This window comes from Jaculus jaculus, chromosome 12 (genome assembly GCF_020740685.1).
Source record: "Jaculus jaculus isolate mJacJac1 chromosome 12, mJacJac1.mat.Y.cur, whole genome shotgun sequence".
Taxonomy (NCBI): Eukaryota; Metazoa; Chordata; class Mammalia; order Rodentia; family Dipodidae; genus Jaculus; species Jaculus jaculus.
The window spans coordinates 22,933,828-22,951,373 of NC_059113.1; the positions used below are offsets into that span (position 1 = coordinate 22,933,828).

Sequence of the window (17,546 nt, forward strand, 5' to 3'; positions counted from 1 at the left end):
AGAACAAATCTCAAGAACTGACCTTCATTTTGTCAAAATGAGTATTGTTAAAAAATTCCTGGAATGGAGTTTCAAAGGGGAAAGTGGGGGAAGGGAGGGTATTACCATGGAGTATTTTTTACAATCATGGAAGTTGTTAATAAAAATTTGAAAATAAATAAATAAAAATTTCTGTTCAGCTGGGCATGGTGGCTCACACCTTTAATCCCAGCACTTGGGAGGCAGAGGTAAGAGAATTGCCGTGAGTTCAAGGCCACCCTGAGACTACATAGTGAGTTCCATGTCGGCCTGGGCTAGAGCAAAACCCTACCTCGAAAAACAAAAAAAAGAAAGAAAGAAAGAAAATTCCTGTTCAGAGGACAATTTGAAATACTACCAGAAATTACTTCCTTTGGTTCTATAAGTTGCATTTTCATCCTTAGCACATTACATTTTTCATCAACAAACACTGCAGCAGCATTAGGCTCTGCCCAAGTATTTTTAAGTAAACTCATGTATTACATTTGTTGAAAAACTGTTTTTACAAATGCAAAAATGCATTTAGTACATGCCTATCTACACCAGCAAAATAAAAATCTCTGGATCTCAATGCCACTTTCTGATGGGAGATTCCTGGGATACCTTTCCAAATCCTAATGGTCATGGTAGCCTGATTGGAATTGTCACCTTGGCCACACGTTTGAAAGGTACAGTTGTGAGGAACGCTAAGTGGGTTAAACTCAATACCTAAAATACCATTTTCACTACTTGTTTTTGTTCCACCACATTTTCAGAACTAGTTTTCGAAAATGTGTGAGGGTTTGTTTTCACTTTTTAAAAGGGAAAAGTGCTAAAAACGCATTTACGATTTCCTCCTTGGCATCAGATTCCATCTCATTTCAGAAGATGGCCATCTGCTGAGTCTAAGGACCAAGAAGTAGCTGGGCATGGTGGCACACGTCTTTAATCCCAGCACTTGGGAGGCAGAGGTAGGATACCACGAGTTCAAGGCCACCCTGAGACTATATAGTGAATTCCAGGTCAGCCTGAGCTACAGTGAGACCCTACCTCGAAAAAATGAGAAAAAAAAAAAAAAAAGGACCAAGAAGTAATCACTAACATCCTGACTCCCTTTTATCTTATACTGGGACTTTGCTGGGCAGGTTTAGGGAACTAAGTCTGACGTGAGCCTTTTCAACATCACCAGTGAATAAATATTATATTTTAAAAACAGATCATAGAACATTTCTACTTTGTAACTTGGTTTCTGTAATAGCCTCAGTGGAGGCAAAATTTTTCTAAAGATTCTTTGATCTATACCAAGCTAATAACTCTGGAGTCAGAATTTTGGATGGTCTTAAAGGTCAAAGTTTTATTTAATTAATTAAGTTATTCATTATTATTATTGCTATTATTTCGGTGTTTTCAGACAGTCTCATATAGGGCAGGTTGGCCTGTAACTTCTAATCCTTCTGCCTCCACCTTTCGAGTTCTGGGATTACAAGTATGTACCATCATGCCCAATTTAGAGCTCAAGGTTTTCATTACAGAAAAATCTGCTAGGATCCCCCACTTTGCCAAAAGCCTCACTACTCTTTATTCTTTCATCCAAAGATGTCAGGTGTCTGAAGGCATCTACATTTGCCACAACAGATTTCAATTAAGCTCCCTCATTTTATTTATTTACTTATTTATTTAAGCTCCCTCATTTTAAAGTTAAGAAAAACCGCCTTCAAAGAGAGGAAACAACTTGCTGGGGAAGCAGCTCTGGTAATAACAATTTACTGCCCTCTTGCCTCTGAGTGATGTACTTTCTTTTTTTTTTTTTTTGGTTTTTCGAGGTAGGGTCTCACTCTGGTCCAGGCTGACCTGGAATTAACTCTGTAGTCTCGCGGTGGCCTTGAACTCAAGGCGATTCTCCTACCTCTGCCTCCCAAGTGCTGGGATTAAAGGCGTGCACCACCATGCCTGGCCTGAGTGATGTACTTTCTATTGTGGCTAAATCAACATTCTTTACTGGGGTGGGGGGGAGAACTGGGAACCAATTCTTTAGCTTTTTTTTTTTTTTTTTTTTTTTTTGAGGTAGGGTCTCACTCTAGCCCAGGCTGACCTGGAATTCACTATGGAGTTTCAGGATGGCCTCGAATTTACGGCAATCCTCCTACCTCTGCCTCCCAAGTGCTGGGATTAAAGGCGTGCGCCACCACGCCCGGCTTCTTTAGCATTTTAAAAAGAGGATGGAAGGGCTGAAGATATAGCTCAGTGGTTAAAGGCACTTGCTTGTAATCTCTGGTGGCCAGGGTTTGAATCCCCAGTACCCACATAATGCCAGATGCACAGGATGACTCATGCATCTGGAGTTCATTTGCAATGGAAGGAGGCCCTGGCATATTCAGTCATTCTTTCTGTACTTGCAAATAAAAATTTTTATACCGGGCATGGTGGTGCATGCCTTTAATCTCAGCATTCGGGAGGCGGAGGTAGGAGGATCCACTGTGAGTCCTAGGCCCTGGGACTGAGTGAGTTCCAAGTCAGCCTGGGATAGAGTGAGAATCTACCTCGAAAAAAACAAACAATAACAAAAGAAGAGGATGGACCAGGCAAAGAAACATATGCCTTGTGATCTCATCACTAAGAAGGCAGAGGCAAGGCCTGGCGTGGTGGCGCACACCTTTAATCCCAGCACCCGGGAGGCAGAGGTAGGAGGATTGCCGTGAGTTCAAGGCCACCCTGAGACTTTATAGTGAATTCCAGGTCAGCCTGGGCTAGAGTGAGACCGTACCTCGAAAAACCAAAATAGAAAAAAGGAAGAAGAAGAAAAAGACGGCAGAGACAGAAAGATTAGGAATTCTAGGCCAGCCTGGGCTACAAACCAATAAGCTGTAACATACACACACACACACACACACACACACACACACACACACACACACACACACACACACAAACACATACATCACCAATTTATTCCTGTCTGTGATATGTGTCCATTTAGGTGGAAAGAAGACCGAAATTCAACTCCCAGTATGGTCTGAGGCAGGAGACAACCTGAAACTCAGTTCAGGCCGGAACCTCTCTTCCTAGCGCTTGTTTCTACTCGAGCCTGTAAGAGAAGATCACACGGCACGCAGCCGCGCGGCGGACGCAACCACTTAAAAGCGCCGGTTGTCCAGCTGGCCGGAAGAGCGAGAGGTGCATGCCTTATAGAGGTCCCTCCTAGTTCCTGCTACGGCTGCGCTGCGTTTTTAGGAGTGGGCTCCCGAAGGCTACGACGGCGCTGGGTAAATGGTGAGATGCCGGGCGGAAGCTGCCCCGACTGTGGCTCTTCCGAGCTCGTGGAAGACTCGCACTATTCTCAGAACCAGCTGGTGTGCTCGGACTGCGGCTGCGTGGTCACCGAAGGGGTCCTTACCACCACCTTCAGTGACGAGGGCAACCTCAGAGGTAACCTGTGTCTGCCCTTTCTCGCTGCTTAAAACTAGATTCCTCTCGCTGGTTTTCCTGCTCAAGCGCACAGTTAAATATGGAAGGATCCCGCCTAAAGTAAACAAATGAGGTCGCGGACTACCGTTCATTCGGTTTCCCCAGTGCTTAGTGCGGTGGCTGGCATATAGTAAGTGGTCAGTAAGTGAAGCAGAAATTGTTCCCCTCATATTGCTCGGGCTGGCCAGTGTTGAGGAATTGTGGGTTCTTTAGGATTATAATACCAGTATCCAAAGTGTTTAGCCTGGCAAGACAACAACAAAACTCACTCTTTTTTCCTGCACTGTCCCCTAGCCCCTGACCAGTTGTACAGGAGAAGATTGGAGTAATTGGAACTTCTTTAGTGCAATCCTGATCTTCCTCTGTAAATGTGTTGGCTATGGATAACCAGATGGGTGCTGGGGATGTAGCTCAGTGACCGTGCCTTTGCCCTTCATATTCAGTCCTTAGTACCAGAGGGGAGAGGAGAAGTGTGAGGAGAGAAGGCCTTTATAAGAATAGAGTATCATCTGTAAGATAGAGAGCAGGTGCGTACTAATACCTCTCCCTTTCTCTTTCTCTCTCCCAATGACTTGTGTGGTGGGAGGGCAAGGGGTTGAAGGATAAACGTTAAGTGTTCTGTTTGTTTATTATCTTACAGAAGTAACATATTCCCGAAGCACTGGGGAACATGAACAAGTTAGTCGCAGCCAGCAACGAGGTGAGAAGAAACTTTTTACTACACAGTGGCTTTAAGCAAAATTATGGGGGCTGGAGGGATGGCTCAGCAGTTCGAGGCACTTGCTCACAAAGCCTGACAGCCTGGGTTCAATTCCCCAGTACCTACATAAAGCCAGATGCACAAAGTACATGTGTCTGGAGTTCATTTACAGCAGCAAGAGGCCACAGCGTGCCCATTCTCTTTATAATAATGAATAAATAGAAATTTAAAGAATGAAAATTATGTTGACAGCCTAGTCCATTTGTGTGCTTTTCTTGTTCCAAGTATACTGGTTTAAGGTAGATTAGAAAAGATCAGTAATTAGAAATAAAGGCTAGAGGAGCTGCACATGGTGGTGCATACCTGTAATCCCAGCACTCAGGAGGTGTAGACAGGAGGGTGGAGTGTTTGAAACCAGTTTGTATGACTGAGTGGCCCTGTCTCAAAAACCAGAAAAAAGAGAAGTAAATGTTGGGAGATGGTTCTGATAGTTGTAGCAATTCAGTATAAGGTTTAGGTCTGCATAAAGTTTAAGGTAGCCTCAAAGAGCCTGGTGAGCTGGTAGAGTGTGTGTTTAGCTTATGTGAGGCCAGGGGTTCCATCTCCAATGCTAAATTAAAAAAAAAAAAATGGTTTCACCATGAAACAAATCAGTCCCCCAAAAAGTGGTGGGATGAATGTGACCTCTTTCTACAAATGCATCTTTAGAACAGCTATACTGGGGTTAGGTGTGTAGCTCAGTATTAAAAGAGCTTGCCTAGCGTGCCTGAGGACTTGAGTTGAGCCTTGGCACCACAAAAGAAGTGACTACACCAAAACGCCTGTTATACAGAGAAGCAAGTTATATGTCCATTTAATATCTGTGATAAATTCAGCAAAATACACATAAATCCTAGCAGAACTTGCTAGTAGCTATACTCTACTTCCTTTGACCCCTGTACTTGTGGTTTTTCCTAGGCCTTTGCCGAGTGAAAGACCTTTGTCGAGTTCTGAAGTTGCCACCTACATTTGAAGACACAGCAATTGCCTATTACCAGAAAGCATACCGGCTGTCGGGCATCCGTGCTGCTAGGCTGCAGAAGAAGGAAGTGCTGGTAGGATGCTGTGTTTTGATCACCTGCCGGCAGCATAACTGGCCCCTAACCATGGGAGCAATCTGCACCCTACTATATGCAGATCTGGATGTGTTTTCTGGCACCTACATGCAGATTGTGAAGCTGCTGGGGCTGGATGTGCCATCTCTGTGTTTGGCTGACTTGGTGAAGACCTACTGTAGCAGGTACCTGCCTAAGAGACACTGACATAGATGTATCCTGATAGGTGCATGCTTTCACCCGTGGCTGTTTTCTTATTTTCTTTTCTTTTTTTTGAGATCCTTCTACCTCTGCCTTTTCCCAGTGCTGGGATTAAAGGCATACGCCACCACACCCAACCTGTGGCTGGTTTCATCAGAGGATATGGGAGGAAAGCATTCTTCCTATCCTGTGCCTACCACTAACAAGGTTGACAACACTGTATGTTTCCAGAATGCTATGCTTTTCAAATTCCTTTTCCTTCACAGCACTGTGTGATATAGAAAATTAGCTGCCAACCTTAGCATAGGGCTGCTGAGATGCATGGCAGGAGCTGTGTGTCTTGCTGAGTGCAGCAGCCCTGCTTTAGCAGGATTACTTACAAATGGAGCTTAAAGGATATTAATTAATGGAAGAACAAGATTAAAAACTGGCCTTGAACTCCTGGTCTTGCTGCTTTCATCTGCCTAGTGCTGGGATTACAAGCAAGCACCACCATATATAGCCCAACTGGTATACTTAAAGAAATGCACTGGCTGGCCAGGTGTGGTATTATACACACCCTTAATCCCAGCACTAGGAAACCTGAGACAGGATGATCAGGAGTTGTAGGCCAGTGTGGGCTACATAGTGAGTCACTGTCGGAAAAAAAACCAACAATGATTGTTGAAGCTTGGTTACGGTGGACAAGGGCAAGTTTTCAGCTTTAATAAATGTGGAATAAGGAGCACTTATTCTACGTTCATTATCACCGCTGGCAGGGAGGTGCTCAGTGATGTTAGTACACTGCTGCTTGCTTCTGTCCTTCAAGCAAAACACCTGCCAGGTTTATCTCAATGCTTTGAACCTGCTCCCCAGTGAACTTGAGTGTCCCCAGGTTAGAACAACTTCCTCATGTATAGTGGGCTGCCCTTCCTCATCTTGCAATAGCAGCCTGTCATTGACCTGACTTTCCTTTTGGTTGTTCCAGCTTCAGACTGTTCCACGCTTCCCCGTCAGTGCCAGCCAAGTACATAGAAGACCAAGAGAAGATGCTTTCTCGAACCTTGCAGTTGGTGGAGCTGGCAAATGAGGCGTGGCTGGTGACCGGGCGGCATCCCTTGCCTGTTGTCACTGCAGCCACCTTCCTGGCGTGGCAGTCTCTGCGGCCTTCTGATCGACTAACATGTTCACTTGCTCGGTTCTGTAAATTGGCGAATGTGGACCTGCCCTACCCTGCTGTGTCCCGTCTCCAGGAACTACTGGGTATTCTGTTACAGATGGCTAAGCAGCTGGCCTGGTTGCAGGTTTTGAAACTCGATAAGCGGTCTGTAGTAAAGCACATTGGTGACCTGCTCAAGCACCGCCACATGCTGCTTCGCATGGCTTTTCGAGATGGAACTGCAGAACTGGAAACCCAGGAGAAGACACCGGAGCAAGGACGGGGAGAAGAGGTGGGGCTTGACTCCTTCAGTTTGCCCAAGGGGAAGCGACCAGCCAGTCCTTCCCTTCTCCTCCCACCCTGCATGTTGAAGTCCCCAAAGCAGGCACAGCCTACACCCCCTGTCTCCACAGTAACAGGAGATGAGGACATTTCTGATAGTGAAATAGAACAGTATTTGCGTACCCCTCAAGAAGTTAGGGACTTTGAGAAGGCCCGGGCTGCCATAAGTGTCCCCAGCCCTTCTTGATGCTCACTCATTAGGGGCATTTGGCTTAACTGCAGCTTGATAGGCCAGGGACTAAGTGTGTGTGGCCCTTTGGATATTGCTGTTCTTGTGTTAAGGAATCAGAAGTGGCCCTGCAGTCAGTTGGACCTAGGTCCTAAGGTAGAAATTGGGAGTGCAGGGAGCCTTGTTGGGAGGGTCCTGTCCCTTGGTGCGCGGGAGCAAGTTACCTGTCTGTATTCTGTACTAAGGCTTTCTTCCTAAGATTGCTGAGGGAAATGCAGGCACCTTTTGGCCTGGTTTAATTAAACATTGCCTAGGAAGCAGCTGGCATCCTAATGGTGCCAACCCACAGAAGAGCAGAAGCTGAGGAATTCTGGGCCCTTTGTTATAGGCACTAGCGAGTTTGTATCTTGCAATCCTCGACCTCATTAACAAAAGGAGCATTTGTGTGGACTAGTTACAGCTCGAAGGGCTTTAATTTTAATATATTAAAACAAGAGGCATCTGCTAGAAAAATTCTATTGTATAAAACCCAAGCTTTTAAAAACATGTTTTCTTTGGCACTTTTCATTCCCTCCCTCCCCTTTCCCCAGCGTATTGCAAAAAGCTCTCCAGTGCTAAGGCATTGGCAGGGTGTGTAAACAGCAGCCAGCATATGTGGAAAAATAATACAAAGCTTTTTCTTCTACTGTCGTCTTGTGCAGCAAGCATAAATAACAGGACCCATCTCAGGGAGCATGGGCTCCTCCCCTCCTTCATGTCCTCTCCACCGGACCAGACCTGGGTGACACTGAGGGAGGGTTCCCTGTGGCTCTTCACAAAGCCCAGGGTTCCCTGTACTTCCAGGTGGTCCTGTGCTAGAAGCCTGGTGATTGCACTGTCATTGGGGAAAAGTTGGACACTGCAATTTTAGAAGTAGTAAGGCCACAGACCCTCGAACAGCCAGGACCCTAGCTGCTGCCTCGGGGTTTGGTTCACTTCCGACTTGAAAAACTGACACTCTGGAGGTTCCTCCTTACTGTCGAGTTAGAAATCAGATTGGTATGGTTCCCATAAGGCCTACCGAGGCATTCCTTCCCCCAATGTCTTGGGAAGCTGGGACCAGATTTGTAATTGAACAGTGCTTGGACACCTACGGCCTGTGGCGGAGCTACTGTTAGCATTGCTTACAGGCTGAGCCTAAGCCAAGTACCCACTCCCTCCTTTGCTCAGGTCAACCCTACAGCGTGTTCCTTGGGCTCCGGCTTTCTTCTGAATACTGCTGTAGGGTTTGTACACCAACTCCACTGAGGATGTCTGCTCCCCTCCCAGAGGACTCCGCTTGCATAGTTAACCTGAAAAGCAGCACCTGCTACTCCCACCGGGCCTGGCACCTGGCTCATCTCCTAGGATGGCTCCCTGGGGTTAGGCCTGGGATCTAGGCAGTGAACTGGATTCTCGGGCTCCTCTCCTCACCTGTTTTCCTGAGCCCTCCTGGGGCTGGGCCTTTCCACTCCATTCACGGATCACCCCTGGCCGTCAAACCCAGTTTGAGCGATTTCTGAGATTGTCCCTACTGCAGAAGGGTGACCCTCCAGGCACGTGGCAAACATCCGCCTGTTCTTTCCCCAGCCTCAGGACTTAGAGCCGGTGAGCCCCGGAGCAGCCTGACATCAGCAAGGCCACCTCCAGCCAACTGACGTCCCACGAGACGTCTCTGATGGCCCGGGAGGAGCTGGGGTAACGAGTGCCCGGGCTGTCCTCGCCCTAGACGGTAGTCTCGCTTTTCCAGAGGCCAGTCTTCATAGAGCAGCCCCCCGCGGCCTCTGCCCCGGTCACGCCGGCGTCCTCATACCTTCCCCCCTTGGGGGCACCGTTGAGGCTGGCGGTGTTGAGCGGGTACGAGCGGCGCTTGCTCTCCTTCTCCAGCGCGCCGCCCCTGAGGTTGTCGCGGCTGGCGCTGCAGCGCGGCCCGGGCCGCCCGGCCTCGGGGAACGGGGCGGCGCTGGCGTCGCTGCCCTCCGACGGCGTGAGCACGGGCTCGCCGTCGAACGGGAGGCCGGCGCCGGGGCTGTTGCGGCTGCTGCCCAGGTAGCTGTCGGAGGGGCTGTGGCGCAGGCTGCCGCTCTCGCTGGACAGCAGCTCGGGCGCGCCGGCGGCCGCCCCCGCGCGCAGGGCCCGGAGCGGGCTCCTGCCGCCCGCCTCCCCGGCGCGGTGCCCCTTGGCCCGACCCTTGTGCGCGCGGCGCCCGTGGTGCAGGTTGTTGGCGTGGCGGGCGGCGAGGCTGCCCCGGGAGCCCGTGGAGTCCGGCTCTCCGTTCTCGCGGGCCGCCAGCCCGGCCTCGCACGCCTGGCTCTGGGCCAGCTGCAGGTTGGTGAGTTTGCAGGGGGCCCCGGGCGGCCCGCGGCCGCCGCCGCTGCCGCCGCCGGGGGAGGACGTGAGGGAGGCGGGCCCCTCGCCCGGCGCGGGGGAGCCGTCCTCCGAAGCCGGGGCCAGCGCCCGCGGCGGGGCTCGGGAGGCCGAGGCGGCCGGGGGACAGCAGGCGCGCCAGGAGGCGCGGACGTCCGTGCGCCGGGCGCAGTGGTGCGCGAAGACGAAGAGGCCCAGGGCCGAGGCGGCCGCCCCGTACAGGCAGCTGCAGACCACGCGGGGCAGCCAGCGCTGGGACACGGCCAGAGCCCCGCACGCCCACATGGCCAGGTACAGGAAGTGTGTGGTCACGAGCGCCCCCAGCTGCGCCCCCGGGGAATACAGACCGTCCCCGTCCTCCCGGGGCGCCGGCGTCCCCGTCCCAGCGCTGCCCGCGGCCAGAAGGGAACCCGAGTCACTCAGGAGGGCCCCGCCGCCCCGGAGCCTGGCGGGACTCCTCAGTTCTTCTCCTGGCTCCAGGGAAAGCCTGCTGTTGCCTCCCTTTGGGCACTGGGCCAGATGACTCCTTAAGTGCAGCCCCGAACACAGGAAGTAGATCCAGGTGACCGGCAGAATCAAGGCCACCGGGATGTAGAAAGCACCCAAGCTCGGACGCCACACCAGCCAGCAGCTGAGGGAAGACAGAGGCGGTGGATGAGGAAGGGGAGCTGCGGAGGGGACGGGTGATGGGTGAGACGGGATACGGGGAGTGGAGAGGCAGGGGCTGGCTCGGCATGCACGGGCTCCCTGGCAGTGCAAAGATTTGGGGCAGACCGACAGTGGCGATAGGTGCGGGAGGGAGGGGTGCTCACTAGGGACTGTGGTCCCGGTAGTTGTGGATGTTGACCGCAGCCGTGACGCCACAGATTATGAGGGGGATCCCTCCAGCAATCAAATAGAACCTGGGGAGTGTTGGGTTCGGAGGTCAGAGAGATGGGGCAATGGAAGTTAAGAACCAAGTGCTCAGAACCTTCCACTTGGTGTCGCTGTCCCTTCCTTTATTCTCTCAATCTGTTGGGAGTTTTTCCTTTTAAACCAGGGATGTACTAGGGCCCCAAAGAGCAGGGCTGCTCCCTCTAGACCTTGGCCAAGACAATTCCAAGGGTCAGGAGTCAGAACTGTTCTCTCCAGCCTTAAACCGTGCAGGACTCAGAGATGTCAGTTTTATTGGGATCCCTGCCCAGTGTCCTATGAAGTTACCACCTTCCCTATCCTTGTCATGCCTGAGAAGCCAGCACAGCGTACCCCACTCCAGGTCCTGTGTCACCTGGCTACAATGACAGCCTTGCCTCTTGTATTTGGAGAGTGAACTCCCCTCCAGAGAACCTGCGCCCACCCCCAGGAGCTTTGCTACACTTTCTATGAATCTCCTCCCATTACAAAGCTGACAATAAGAAAGCACTTACCGGAGCATGGGGCGGGGACCAGGTGGGGTGGCATCCCCTTCTTGTGGAGGGGGTGCCCTCCAGGTGAGCTCCTTGTGAAGGACGCGGGCCTTCACCCCCATCCAAAGCAGTGTGGACAACGAAGAGTAGTGTAGAGTGATGCCCACCTGCAGGGTCGAGGCACCGAGGCTTGGGGTCTGCACTGCTGACCGGGCCACCCTGGAACCTCAGCAGCGCGTAGGTTCCCATGCCTCCCTGTCTCCAGCCCCAACCCCAGCTCGCGCTCTCTACCCACCCCATCACCCAGGTGTTTGCCTTGCTCAGCCCTGCTGCTGTCCTCTCTGCCTCCACCCAGGGCTCCCTCCAACCACAGGAGTTCTCTGGGATCGGGCATTGCTGGTCGGCCAGCCCACGACCTCTCCATTGTCCTTTCCCCAGCCTCCACCTTTGAGGCTCCATCTCTCATTTTCTCAGACTTGGTTCTGACCACTTCCTGTTGCTTTCCACAGTACCCCCCCCCCAAGGCTGGCACAGAGAACAGTGGAGCTGGGGTCTTTTCCTATGGCCCTTTTTTCTTGCTGTCTACCCTCCTACTCTATGCCTAGACTGAAGTCCCTCATTTTGGAATCCCTAGCCCCTTCTTACCGCCTGGCAAACCATTTGGTAATTGGTGAGTGTGATGCCCCCAGCAAAGACAGCAGAGGTCATGGCCATGTGGAAACACAGATTCAGCAGCATGTGCCAGCCCTTGCGGGACACATGGATGGAGCTGCCCAGAAAGAGGCTTTCATTAATGGGATATCTAACTCAGTGTCAGGCCCACAGTATCTCCAGACCACTGGGTGAGCCGAAAGGACAAGGCAGATTATCTGGGGGCATGTGTGTGAATGTGATGAGGTCACATGAAGGCAGTCTTATCTTCCAAGATGTGTCCTCCAACCCCAGAGCCTTGGCAATTCATATGGACCTGACTGAGGAAGAAACTCCTGCCGGTCCGTGGTGAGACCTGGCTGCCTTCCTCCCTCGCCCTGCTTTCCCGGAGCGACTCCCACCTGTGGTTAAGGATGTAGGTGATGATGGTGGAGAAGAGGCAGAGCAGCAGTAAGGCTGTGCAGGGGTACACAACAGGATGCAGCCCAGCCCCGGAGCCCCCTGCCTCCCGGGAAAAAGCACTCAGCTCCTAGGAAAGAAGAGAGAAGAGGACTTAGCAGATTCGCCAGTTTCCCTCCTCCCGAGCTTTAGTTCTGTACCTGAGTGCTTAGACCATCCAGGCAAGCATGGATGGATGTGCCGGGATGACCACTCAGCAAGCCAACCTCAGGGGACACTGGCTGACAGTCCCCTGGCCTGTGCCCCTTCCTACTGTCCTTTCTGGAGACTTCTTTTCAATGCCCCGTGGTGAGGAGAAAAGGCTGTGCGGCAGTGCTACAGGTTTCCTCAGTATGGGCAAAAGTTGTTTGGGTAACGAATGGCATGAGGGTGGGGGAGGGGAGACGGGAAATATTCCAAGATTGCTTCTCCCCTTTATAAATCTGGGTCTCAGGCTGGGCATGGTGGTACACACTTGTAATCTCTGCACTTAGGAGGTAGAGACAGTAGGGTCAGGAGTTCAAGGTCATCCTCAGCATCCTCATGACCAACCAAGGCTACATGAGACCCCATCTCAAACACCAATAACACAAGCAAGGGTCTCAGGAGGTACAGGAGCGAATCAGTCATCTCTGCCTCCTAAAAGATGAAGAGGCATGCGAGGAGCCAGAGGGCCATTTCCCATCCTGACAGGAATGGAGATTAACAAAGCCGAAGTCCTTTCTGTATTTCTCTGTGGCCCCAAGTGATCAGAGTACCTCAGTCCCACTTCCCACACATTTTGTCCCCTTGCTTCTCCGCTCCCCATGAAACCCACCATGAGCACGGCCACATTGCCCAAGTGCTGGCAATGCAGGGAGCTGACATTGGGCTGGCTGGAGCGGAGCTGGCAGCCTTCAGAGCTCCAGCCCCCTGGCCCTTCCTGGTTCCACCAAGCTGCCATGGGGTCGGCCCCCTCAGCCCAGTGCCGTAGTGAAACAGCCACTGGCTCCGTCAGGTTTCCCACACCACAGCCACCTGCAGGGAGAGGGAAGTCCAAGTAGACACACCTGCCTAGCAGGGGGCTAAGCAGGGGCTGTTACACTGTTAGCCTGGGGTGGGGATGGAGTTGGACTTGGACATGGGAGGTCTAGACCTGGGACGACAGCCTGCTCTAATGTCCAATGAGAGGCGATGTGTGCTCTGAGAGAGGACTTGGGCTGCAGCGCTAACATAGAAAGAGAAAAAGGTCACCTCAGAAGGACAGACAGCACATCGGGAAGGAGGAATGGAGGGGCAAGAGAGTTTAAGAGAAGAATTAAGGACAGGTGGTAAGGGGAACATGCCTGTAACACGGGTCACATAGACCAACCCCGGAGACACACACACACCTCTGTCAACCCATGTGGCTACTAACACTGACTCTGCCCCTTCCTCAGGATACTTATCTTTCAGTTCTCAAGGAAGACCCCCCCCCTGGCCCCTAACTAGGTTCAGCTGAACCTCATAACTACCCTCGAGCAACTTGTACTGCTGCTTGCTTACAGTGACTTGTTCAGTCATCTCTGCAAATGTGTATGCTCTTCAAGGACAAGGACACAGCTCTCTGCATGGGTGTGTTTCACCCCAACACAGACTGGCACCTGCCAGATACTCAGCAAGTGTTTCCACCCAGATTGGAAAGAGGCTATTCTAGAAGAAGGAAGGTACTAGAAGGGAGTACTGACAGCAACACTTTCAGGTGCTGAGAAAGGCATGGCAACAGGTAGATGTTATGATGCGAAACCATAGAGGCTTGATGTGCATGGTGGCATTTTCAAATGAACCTAGTGTGGCAGTGTGAGATCCACTGAGGACAGCCTGGTGAACAGGCAGAGGCTGGAGAGTGGGAGGAGTCGTAGAAGACTGGCATGTGTGGGCGGCCGGAAGGAAGAGCTCTCCTTTCTGAGACAAGCAGCTGGGCCATGAGGCTGCAGGTGACCCCCAGTTGCTGTTTCCCCCACCCTACTCTTCACCGCCTCTGACTACATGCCAAAGCTCTTCTGCCTTATTAGGACACTTCTCACCAGGGCTGCCTGTCCAGCAGCCTGGTGAACCTCTGGCTAGGGTGGCCCTGAGGTGTTATTCAGGCTTTCCACAAGTCGGGGAAGCGGCGGTCCCTGTAGAACAAGGCATGGCCTTCAGGATTTTCTCCTTCTAACACTACAGGTAGTACCTAGCTATCAGGAGGCACCTATGGTGTTGCTTGTCTGCCTCGGGCCCATGTGTCAGTACAAGAAGTCTATAGGTTTTGAAATGAGCAGAGGGAAGGAGCTGAGGGTGTGTGCTTACAGCTTCCTTGAAATGGGATACACCTGGAATGTAAGAGTGTGTCCTCCTAAGCCTTTTCTCCATCAGACCCTTCCTTCACAGGTTGGACAGGCTGGGTGAGGGGCATGGGACAGAAATGTGCCGGGAGTTAGTCCCTTACTAGTTCCTGCAAAGATGACCGGAGTGGCCACGCCACGCCTCTTGCCAGGCCCAACTGCTCCAGAGCGGGAAGTGTTGCCATGGCTGCGGAAAAGGCGGCCATTTCGGAAGACCAGCAGCTGCAGGGTGCAATCTGGGGGGCCTGGGGGAGCCAGGGCAGCCGGAAGGGTTGAGAACAGGCTGGGAGGCAGCTGGATGGAGGCCAGGGCCACGCTGTTCTGAGGGGACACAGGAGCTCCTCAGAGACACTCGGCACCCCTGGGCTCTGATGTCTCCCGCAGCCTTCCTGTCTTCCTCTTCCCCACCTCCCACCTTTTACCACCTCTTATACCCACCTCTGCACCAGACAGCTGCATCCCTCAGCACCACCCTCCGCAGCTGCTGGTCTCCAGCCCCACACCTCCTCCCCCAGTGCCCACCTTGATGTGGAAGGAGGACAGCGAGATGTTGGGCCTCCCAGTGGTGCAGCGGAAGCGGAGCTGCTGGTCGGCCAGGGGCTCGGGCTCGGGCAAGGTGTTCTGGCCAGCGTTGCCCAGCGACGTCCCTGACGCTCCTACCTCCCTCCTCTGGAAGGCAGTGCAGGTCAGGCCCACATAGCTGTGCGGCTTGATGAGGTAGGCCTCCAAAGCCACGTTCCGTGAGTTCTAGGATGGGAAACTTGTCACCCCTGAGTTTCAGATATGGTGGCCTTCTGCCCAAGACCACACATTCCCTCTCTGCAGATCTGTTCCAGCTGAGTCCTCACCCTTTGTTCCTCACTGACTTTTCCAGGCATGGCCATTCTGACACAGGCCATGAGACCAATCACCCACACCACCCCCGGCCCCGCGGGCCTTCTTCCCCCAAGGGTCTGGCGTGCTCCCGCACTCGCTGTATCTGCTTATCTTACCTCTTAACAAGTGCTAATCCTGTTGCCCCATTTCAGCTGCCATGCAGGGTCCATGTCTCACCTCCCCTGTTTCTCCCAAGGTACCTAACACATGTTACAGAACGCTCCCATGATTGTTCTCTCCTCCAGCTTGGAAATGTCAGTGTCCCCTCAGTGAACTTCAGACACTCCTCAGTCTGTTTCAAGTTCTGAAAGCCCTGGGACCAAGCCTTCCTCTTCCTTGCACTCCTTCCCTGTGTGCACCTATTGGCTTCCATCAGGCTCAGCCTCCTACTCGGTTCCCCACCAGGCAGGCAGTCCTGCATAACTCTAGAATTGCTGGGACCCTTTCCTCTGCACTACCCTGATAGCTCACAACTCAGCCATGTCTGCTTCACTTGCCAGCTGGAGCCTGGTGACTGTATCTGGAAGAGGGCATCACTTCCCTTCTGTGCATTATGAAGGCTGGCCCCATTCTACTCTAAGGCACCCCATCCCCAGTCCTCAGCCCCTGAGAAGTCCCTCCCACGCCAACCTACAGTACCACAGAGATGTGCTGGGCATGGGGGCTGAGGGCAGCTCCCCCAATGCGCTCCAGGGCACCCACGATGCCACTGCAGGCCTTGTCCTCACGCTGGGCCAGCCACAGAAGGTGCTCATCCACCAGCATCAGGTTACTGGCCATGTCCACCATCACCTCCACCAGCTGTGGGGGTGGAGCAGGGCCATCACCGAGGGCAAAAGTGGGGTTTGCCACCTAGGACTGGGGCATGAGAGGCCTCAGCTGGTGGGAGGGTGGCATCCAGGAGCCCTGAAGGACAAATTCATTCTCACCTCTTTGATCTGGTCAACATAACCCAAAAATTTCTGGATCATCTGAGCCACATAGACTACATCCATCATGTCTGAGAAGCTGGCGGCCTCCGCGGTGTACACACGCAGCTGGTGGGCCAGGGTTAGTGCATTGGAGGCATTGATGGGCATCTGAGAGCACCAGGGGGAGAAAGACAAGGTCACTTGCTGGGTCTGTTAAGATTGAAGGCCACTTGGGCTGGAGAGATGGTTTTGTGGTTAAGGTGCTTGCCTGCAAAGTCAAAGATCCCAGGTTTGATCACCCAGGACCCAAGTAAGCCACATGTGCAAGGTGGCATATGCATCTGCAGTTCAGTTGCAATGGCTGGAGGCTCTTATATGCTCATGCTCTCTTTATCTGCCTCTTTCTCTCTCTTAAAAAAAAAAAAAAAAAAGACTGGAGGCTACAGCTGGGCGTGATGGCACAGGCCTTTAGTCCCACCACTAGAGAGGCAGAGGTAGGAGGATCACTGGGAGTTTGAGGCCATCCTGAGACTACGTAGTGAACTCCAGGTCAACCTGGGCTAGAGAGAGACCCTACCTTAAAAGAAAAAAAAATTAAAAAAAAAAAAAAGACAGGGCTTAGCAGTTAAGGCGCTTGCCTGCAAAGCCAAAGGACCCACGTAAGCCAGATGTACAAGGTGGCACATGCATCTGGAGTTCTTTTGCAGTGGCTGGAGGCTCTGGCATGCCCATTCTCTCTTTCTCTCTCTCTTTCTATCTGCCTCTCTCTCCCTCTCTCTCTCTCTCAAATAATTAAAAATAAAATATTACAAAAGACAAAGTTTGGAGGCCACACATGAGACCCTGATCATCACACTAGGTCACACAAGCATCTTCCACTGACCTAAGACAGTGGAAGTGACTCAGGGCACTGAATAAGGCAGGGAGTGGGGTGGAGGAGGCCTGGCCTCTAAGAGGGAGGTTGGAGAAGAGTGCCACAGAGAAGGTGCCAGCCCAGTGGTCCCACCTGTGCCCACCCTCTATGTTCACCCAAGGGCACAGGGGTTGGGTACCCATCCCTCATGGAGCACAAGGCTCCATCCCTGGCTACTCTAAAAGACCAAAGCACGAAGGGCAGCCCCTGCCCACCCCAGCTTACCAGCACAAAGGTGTAGAGCACCCTGGTGATGTCATTGGTGTACAGACAGTGGGAGTAGTCCCCTGGCTCCCAGCGGCCAGCTCGATCACAGCGGCGTGAGGCTCGGGTACCTGGGGCCCCTCTACTCAGGGGCACCGAGGTGAAGGGATACTGTAGGCAAGACTGGTAGGCTGTGATGCCCGCCAGTGTTCGGGGCCATCTGGAGGAAAGGTGGGAAGGTGTCATGACTCAGGCTCCTTAGGACAAATGCCTCTCCCCAGCCTTGGGATTATGCCAGTAGACCCTGAGGCGTGTGCTTCCACTATTGCTTT

General features: G+C 52.4%; 2 protein-coding genes across 2 annotated transcripts in view; one reads left to right on the forward strand and one right to left on the reverse strand.

Moving 5' to 3' along the window:
• Positions 1–3,198: 3,198 nt before the first annotated feature.
• Brf2 (BRF2 RNA polymerase III transcription initiation factor subunit) lies at positions 3,199–7,791 on the forward strand. The gene is made up of 4 exons (XM_004671489.2): positions 3,199–3,423; positions 4,103–4,162; positions 5,120–5,441; positions 6,425–7,791. Exons 1-4 carry the CDS (start codon positions 3,273–3,275, stop codon positions 7,122–7,124), a joined length of 1,233 nt encoding a protein of 410 aa, XP_004671546.1. The 5' UTR covers positions 3,199–3,272; the 3' UTR covers positions 7,125–7,791.
• Positions 7,561–17,546, reverse strand: part of Adgra2 (adhesion G protein-coupled receptor A2) — a 42,932-nt gene continuing 32,946 nt past the window's right edge. Inside the window, exons 9-19 of the mRNA XM_045130655.1 lie at positions 17,236–17,434; positions 16,116–16,265; positions 15,826–15,987; positions 14,833–15,057; positions 14,415–14,631; positions 12,783–12,982; positions 11,929–12,056; positions 11,522–11,645; positions 10,898–11,043; positions 10,304–10,393; positions 7,561–10,122 (exon numbers count right to left, since the gene is read on the reverse strand). Coding sequence (XP_044986590.1) covers positions 8,850–10,122; positions 10,304–10,393; positions 10,898–11,043; positions 11,522–11,645; positions 11,929–12,056; positions 12,783–12,982; positions 14,415–14,631; positions 14,833–15,057; positions 15,826–15,987; positions 16,116–16,265; positions 17,236–17,434 — 2,914 coding nt within the window. The 3' untranslated portion in view covers positions 7,561–8,849. The remainder of the gene's footprint in view (positions 10,123–10,303; positions 10,394–10,897; positions 11,044–11,521; positions 11,646–11,928; positions 12,057–12,782; positions 12,983–14,414; positions 14,632–14,832; positions 15,058–15,825; positions 15,988–16,115; positions 16,266–17,235; positions 17,435–17,546) is intronic.

What these genes read in the sequence shown, in the direction of transcription:
- Brf2 (XM_004671489.2), top strand. Translation starts at nt 3,273, where the DNA reads ATGCCGGGCGGAAGCTGCCCCGACTGTGGCTCTTCCGAGCTCGTGGAA. An exon ending in TGACGAGGGCAACCTCAGAG is followed by an intron (nt 3,424 to 4,102) that starts GTAACCTGTGTC and finishes ATTATCTTACAG; the next exon opens with AAGTAACATATTCCCGAAGC. An exon ending in GTGAAGACCTACTGTAGCAG is followed by an intron (nt 5,442 to 6,424) that starts GTACCTGCCTAA and finishes TGGTTGTTCCAG; the next exon opens with CTTCAGACTGTTCCACGCTT.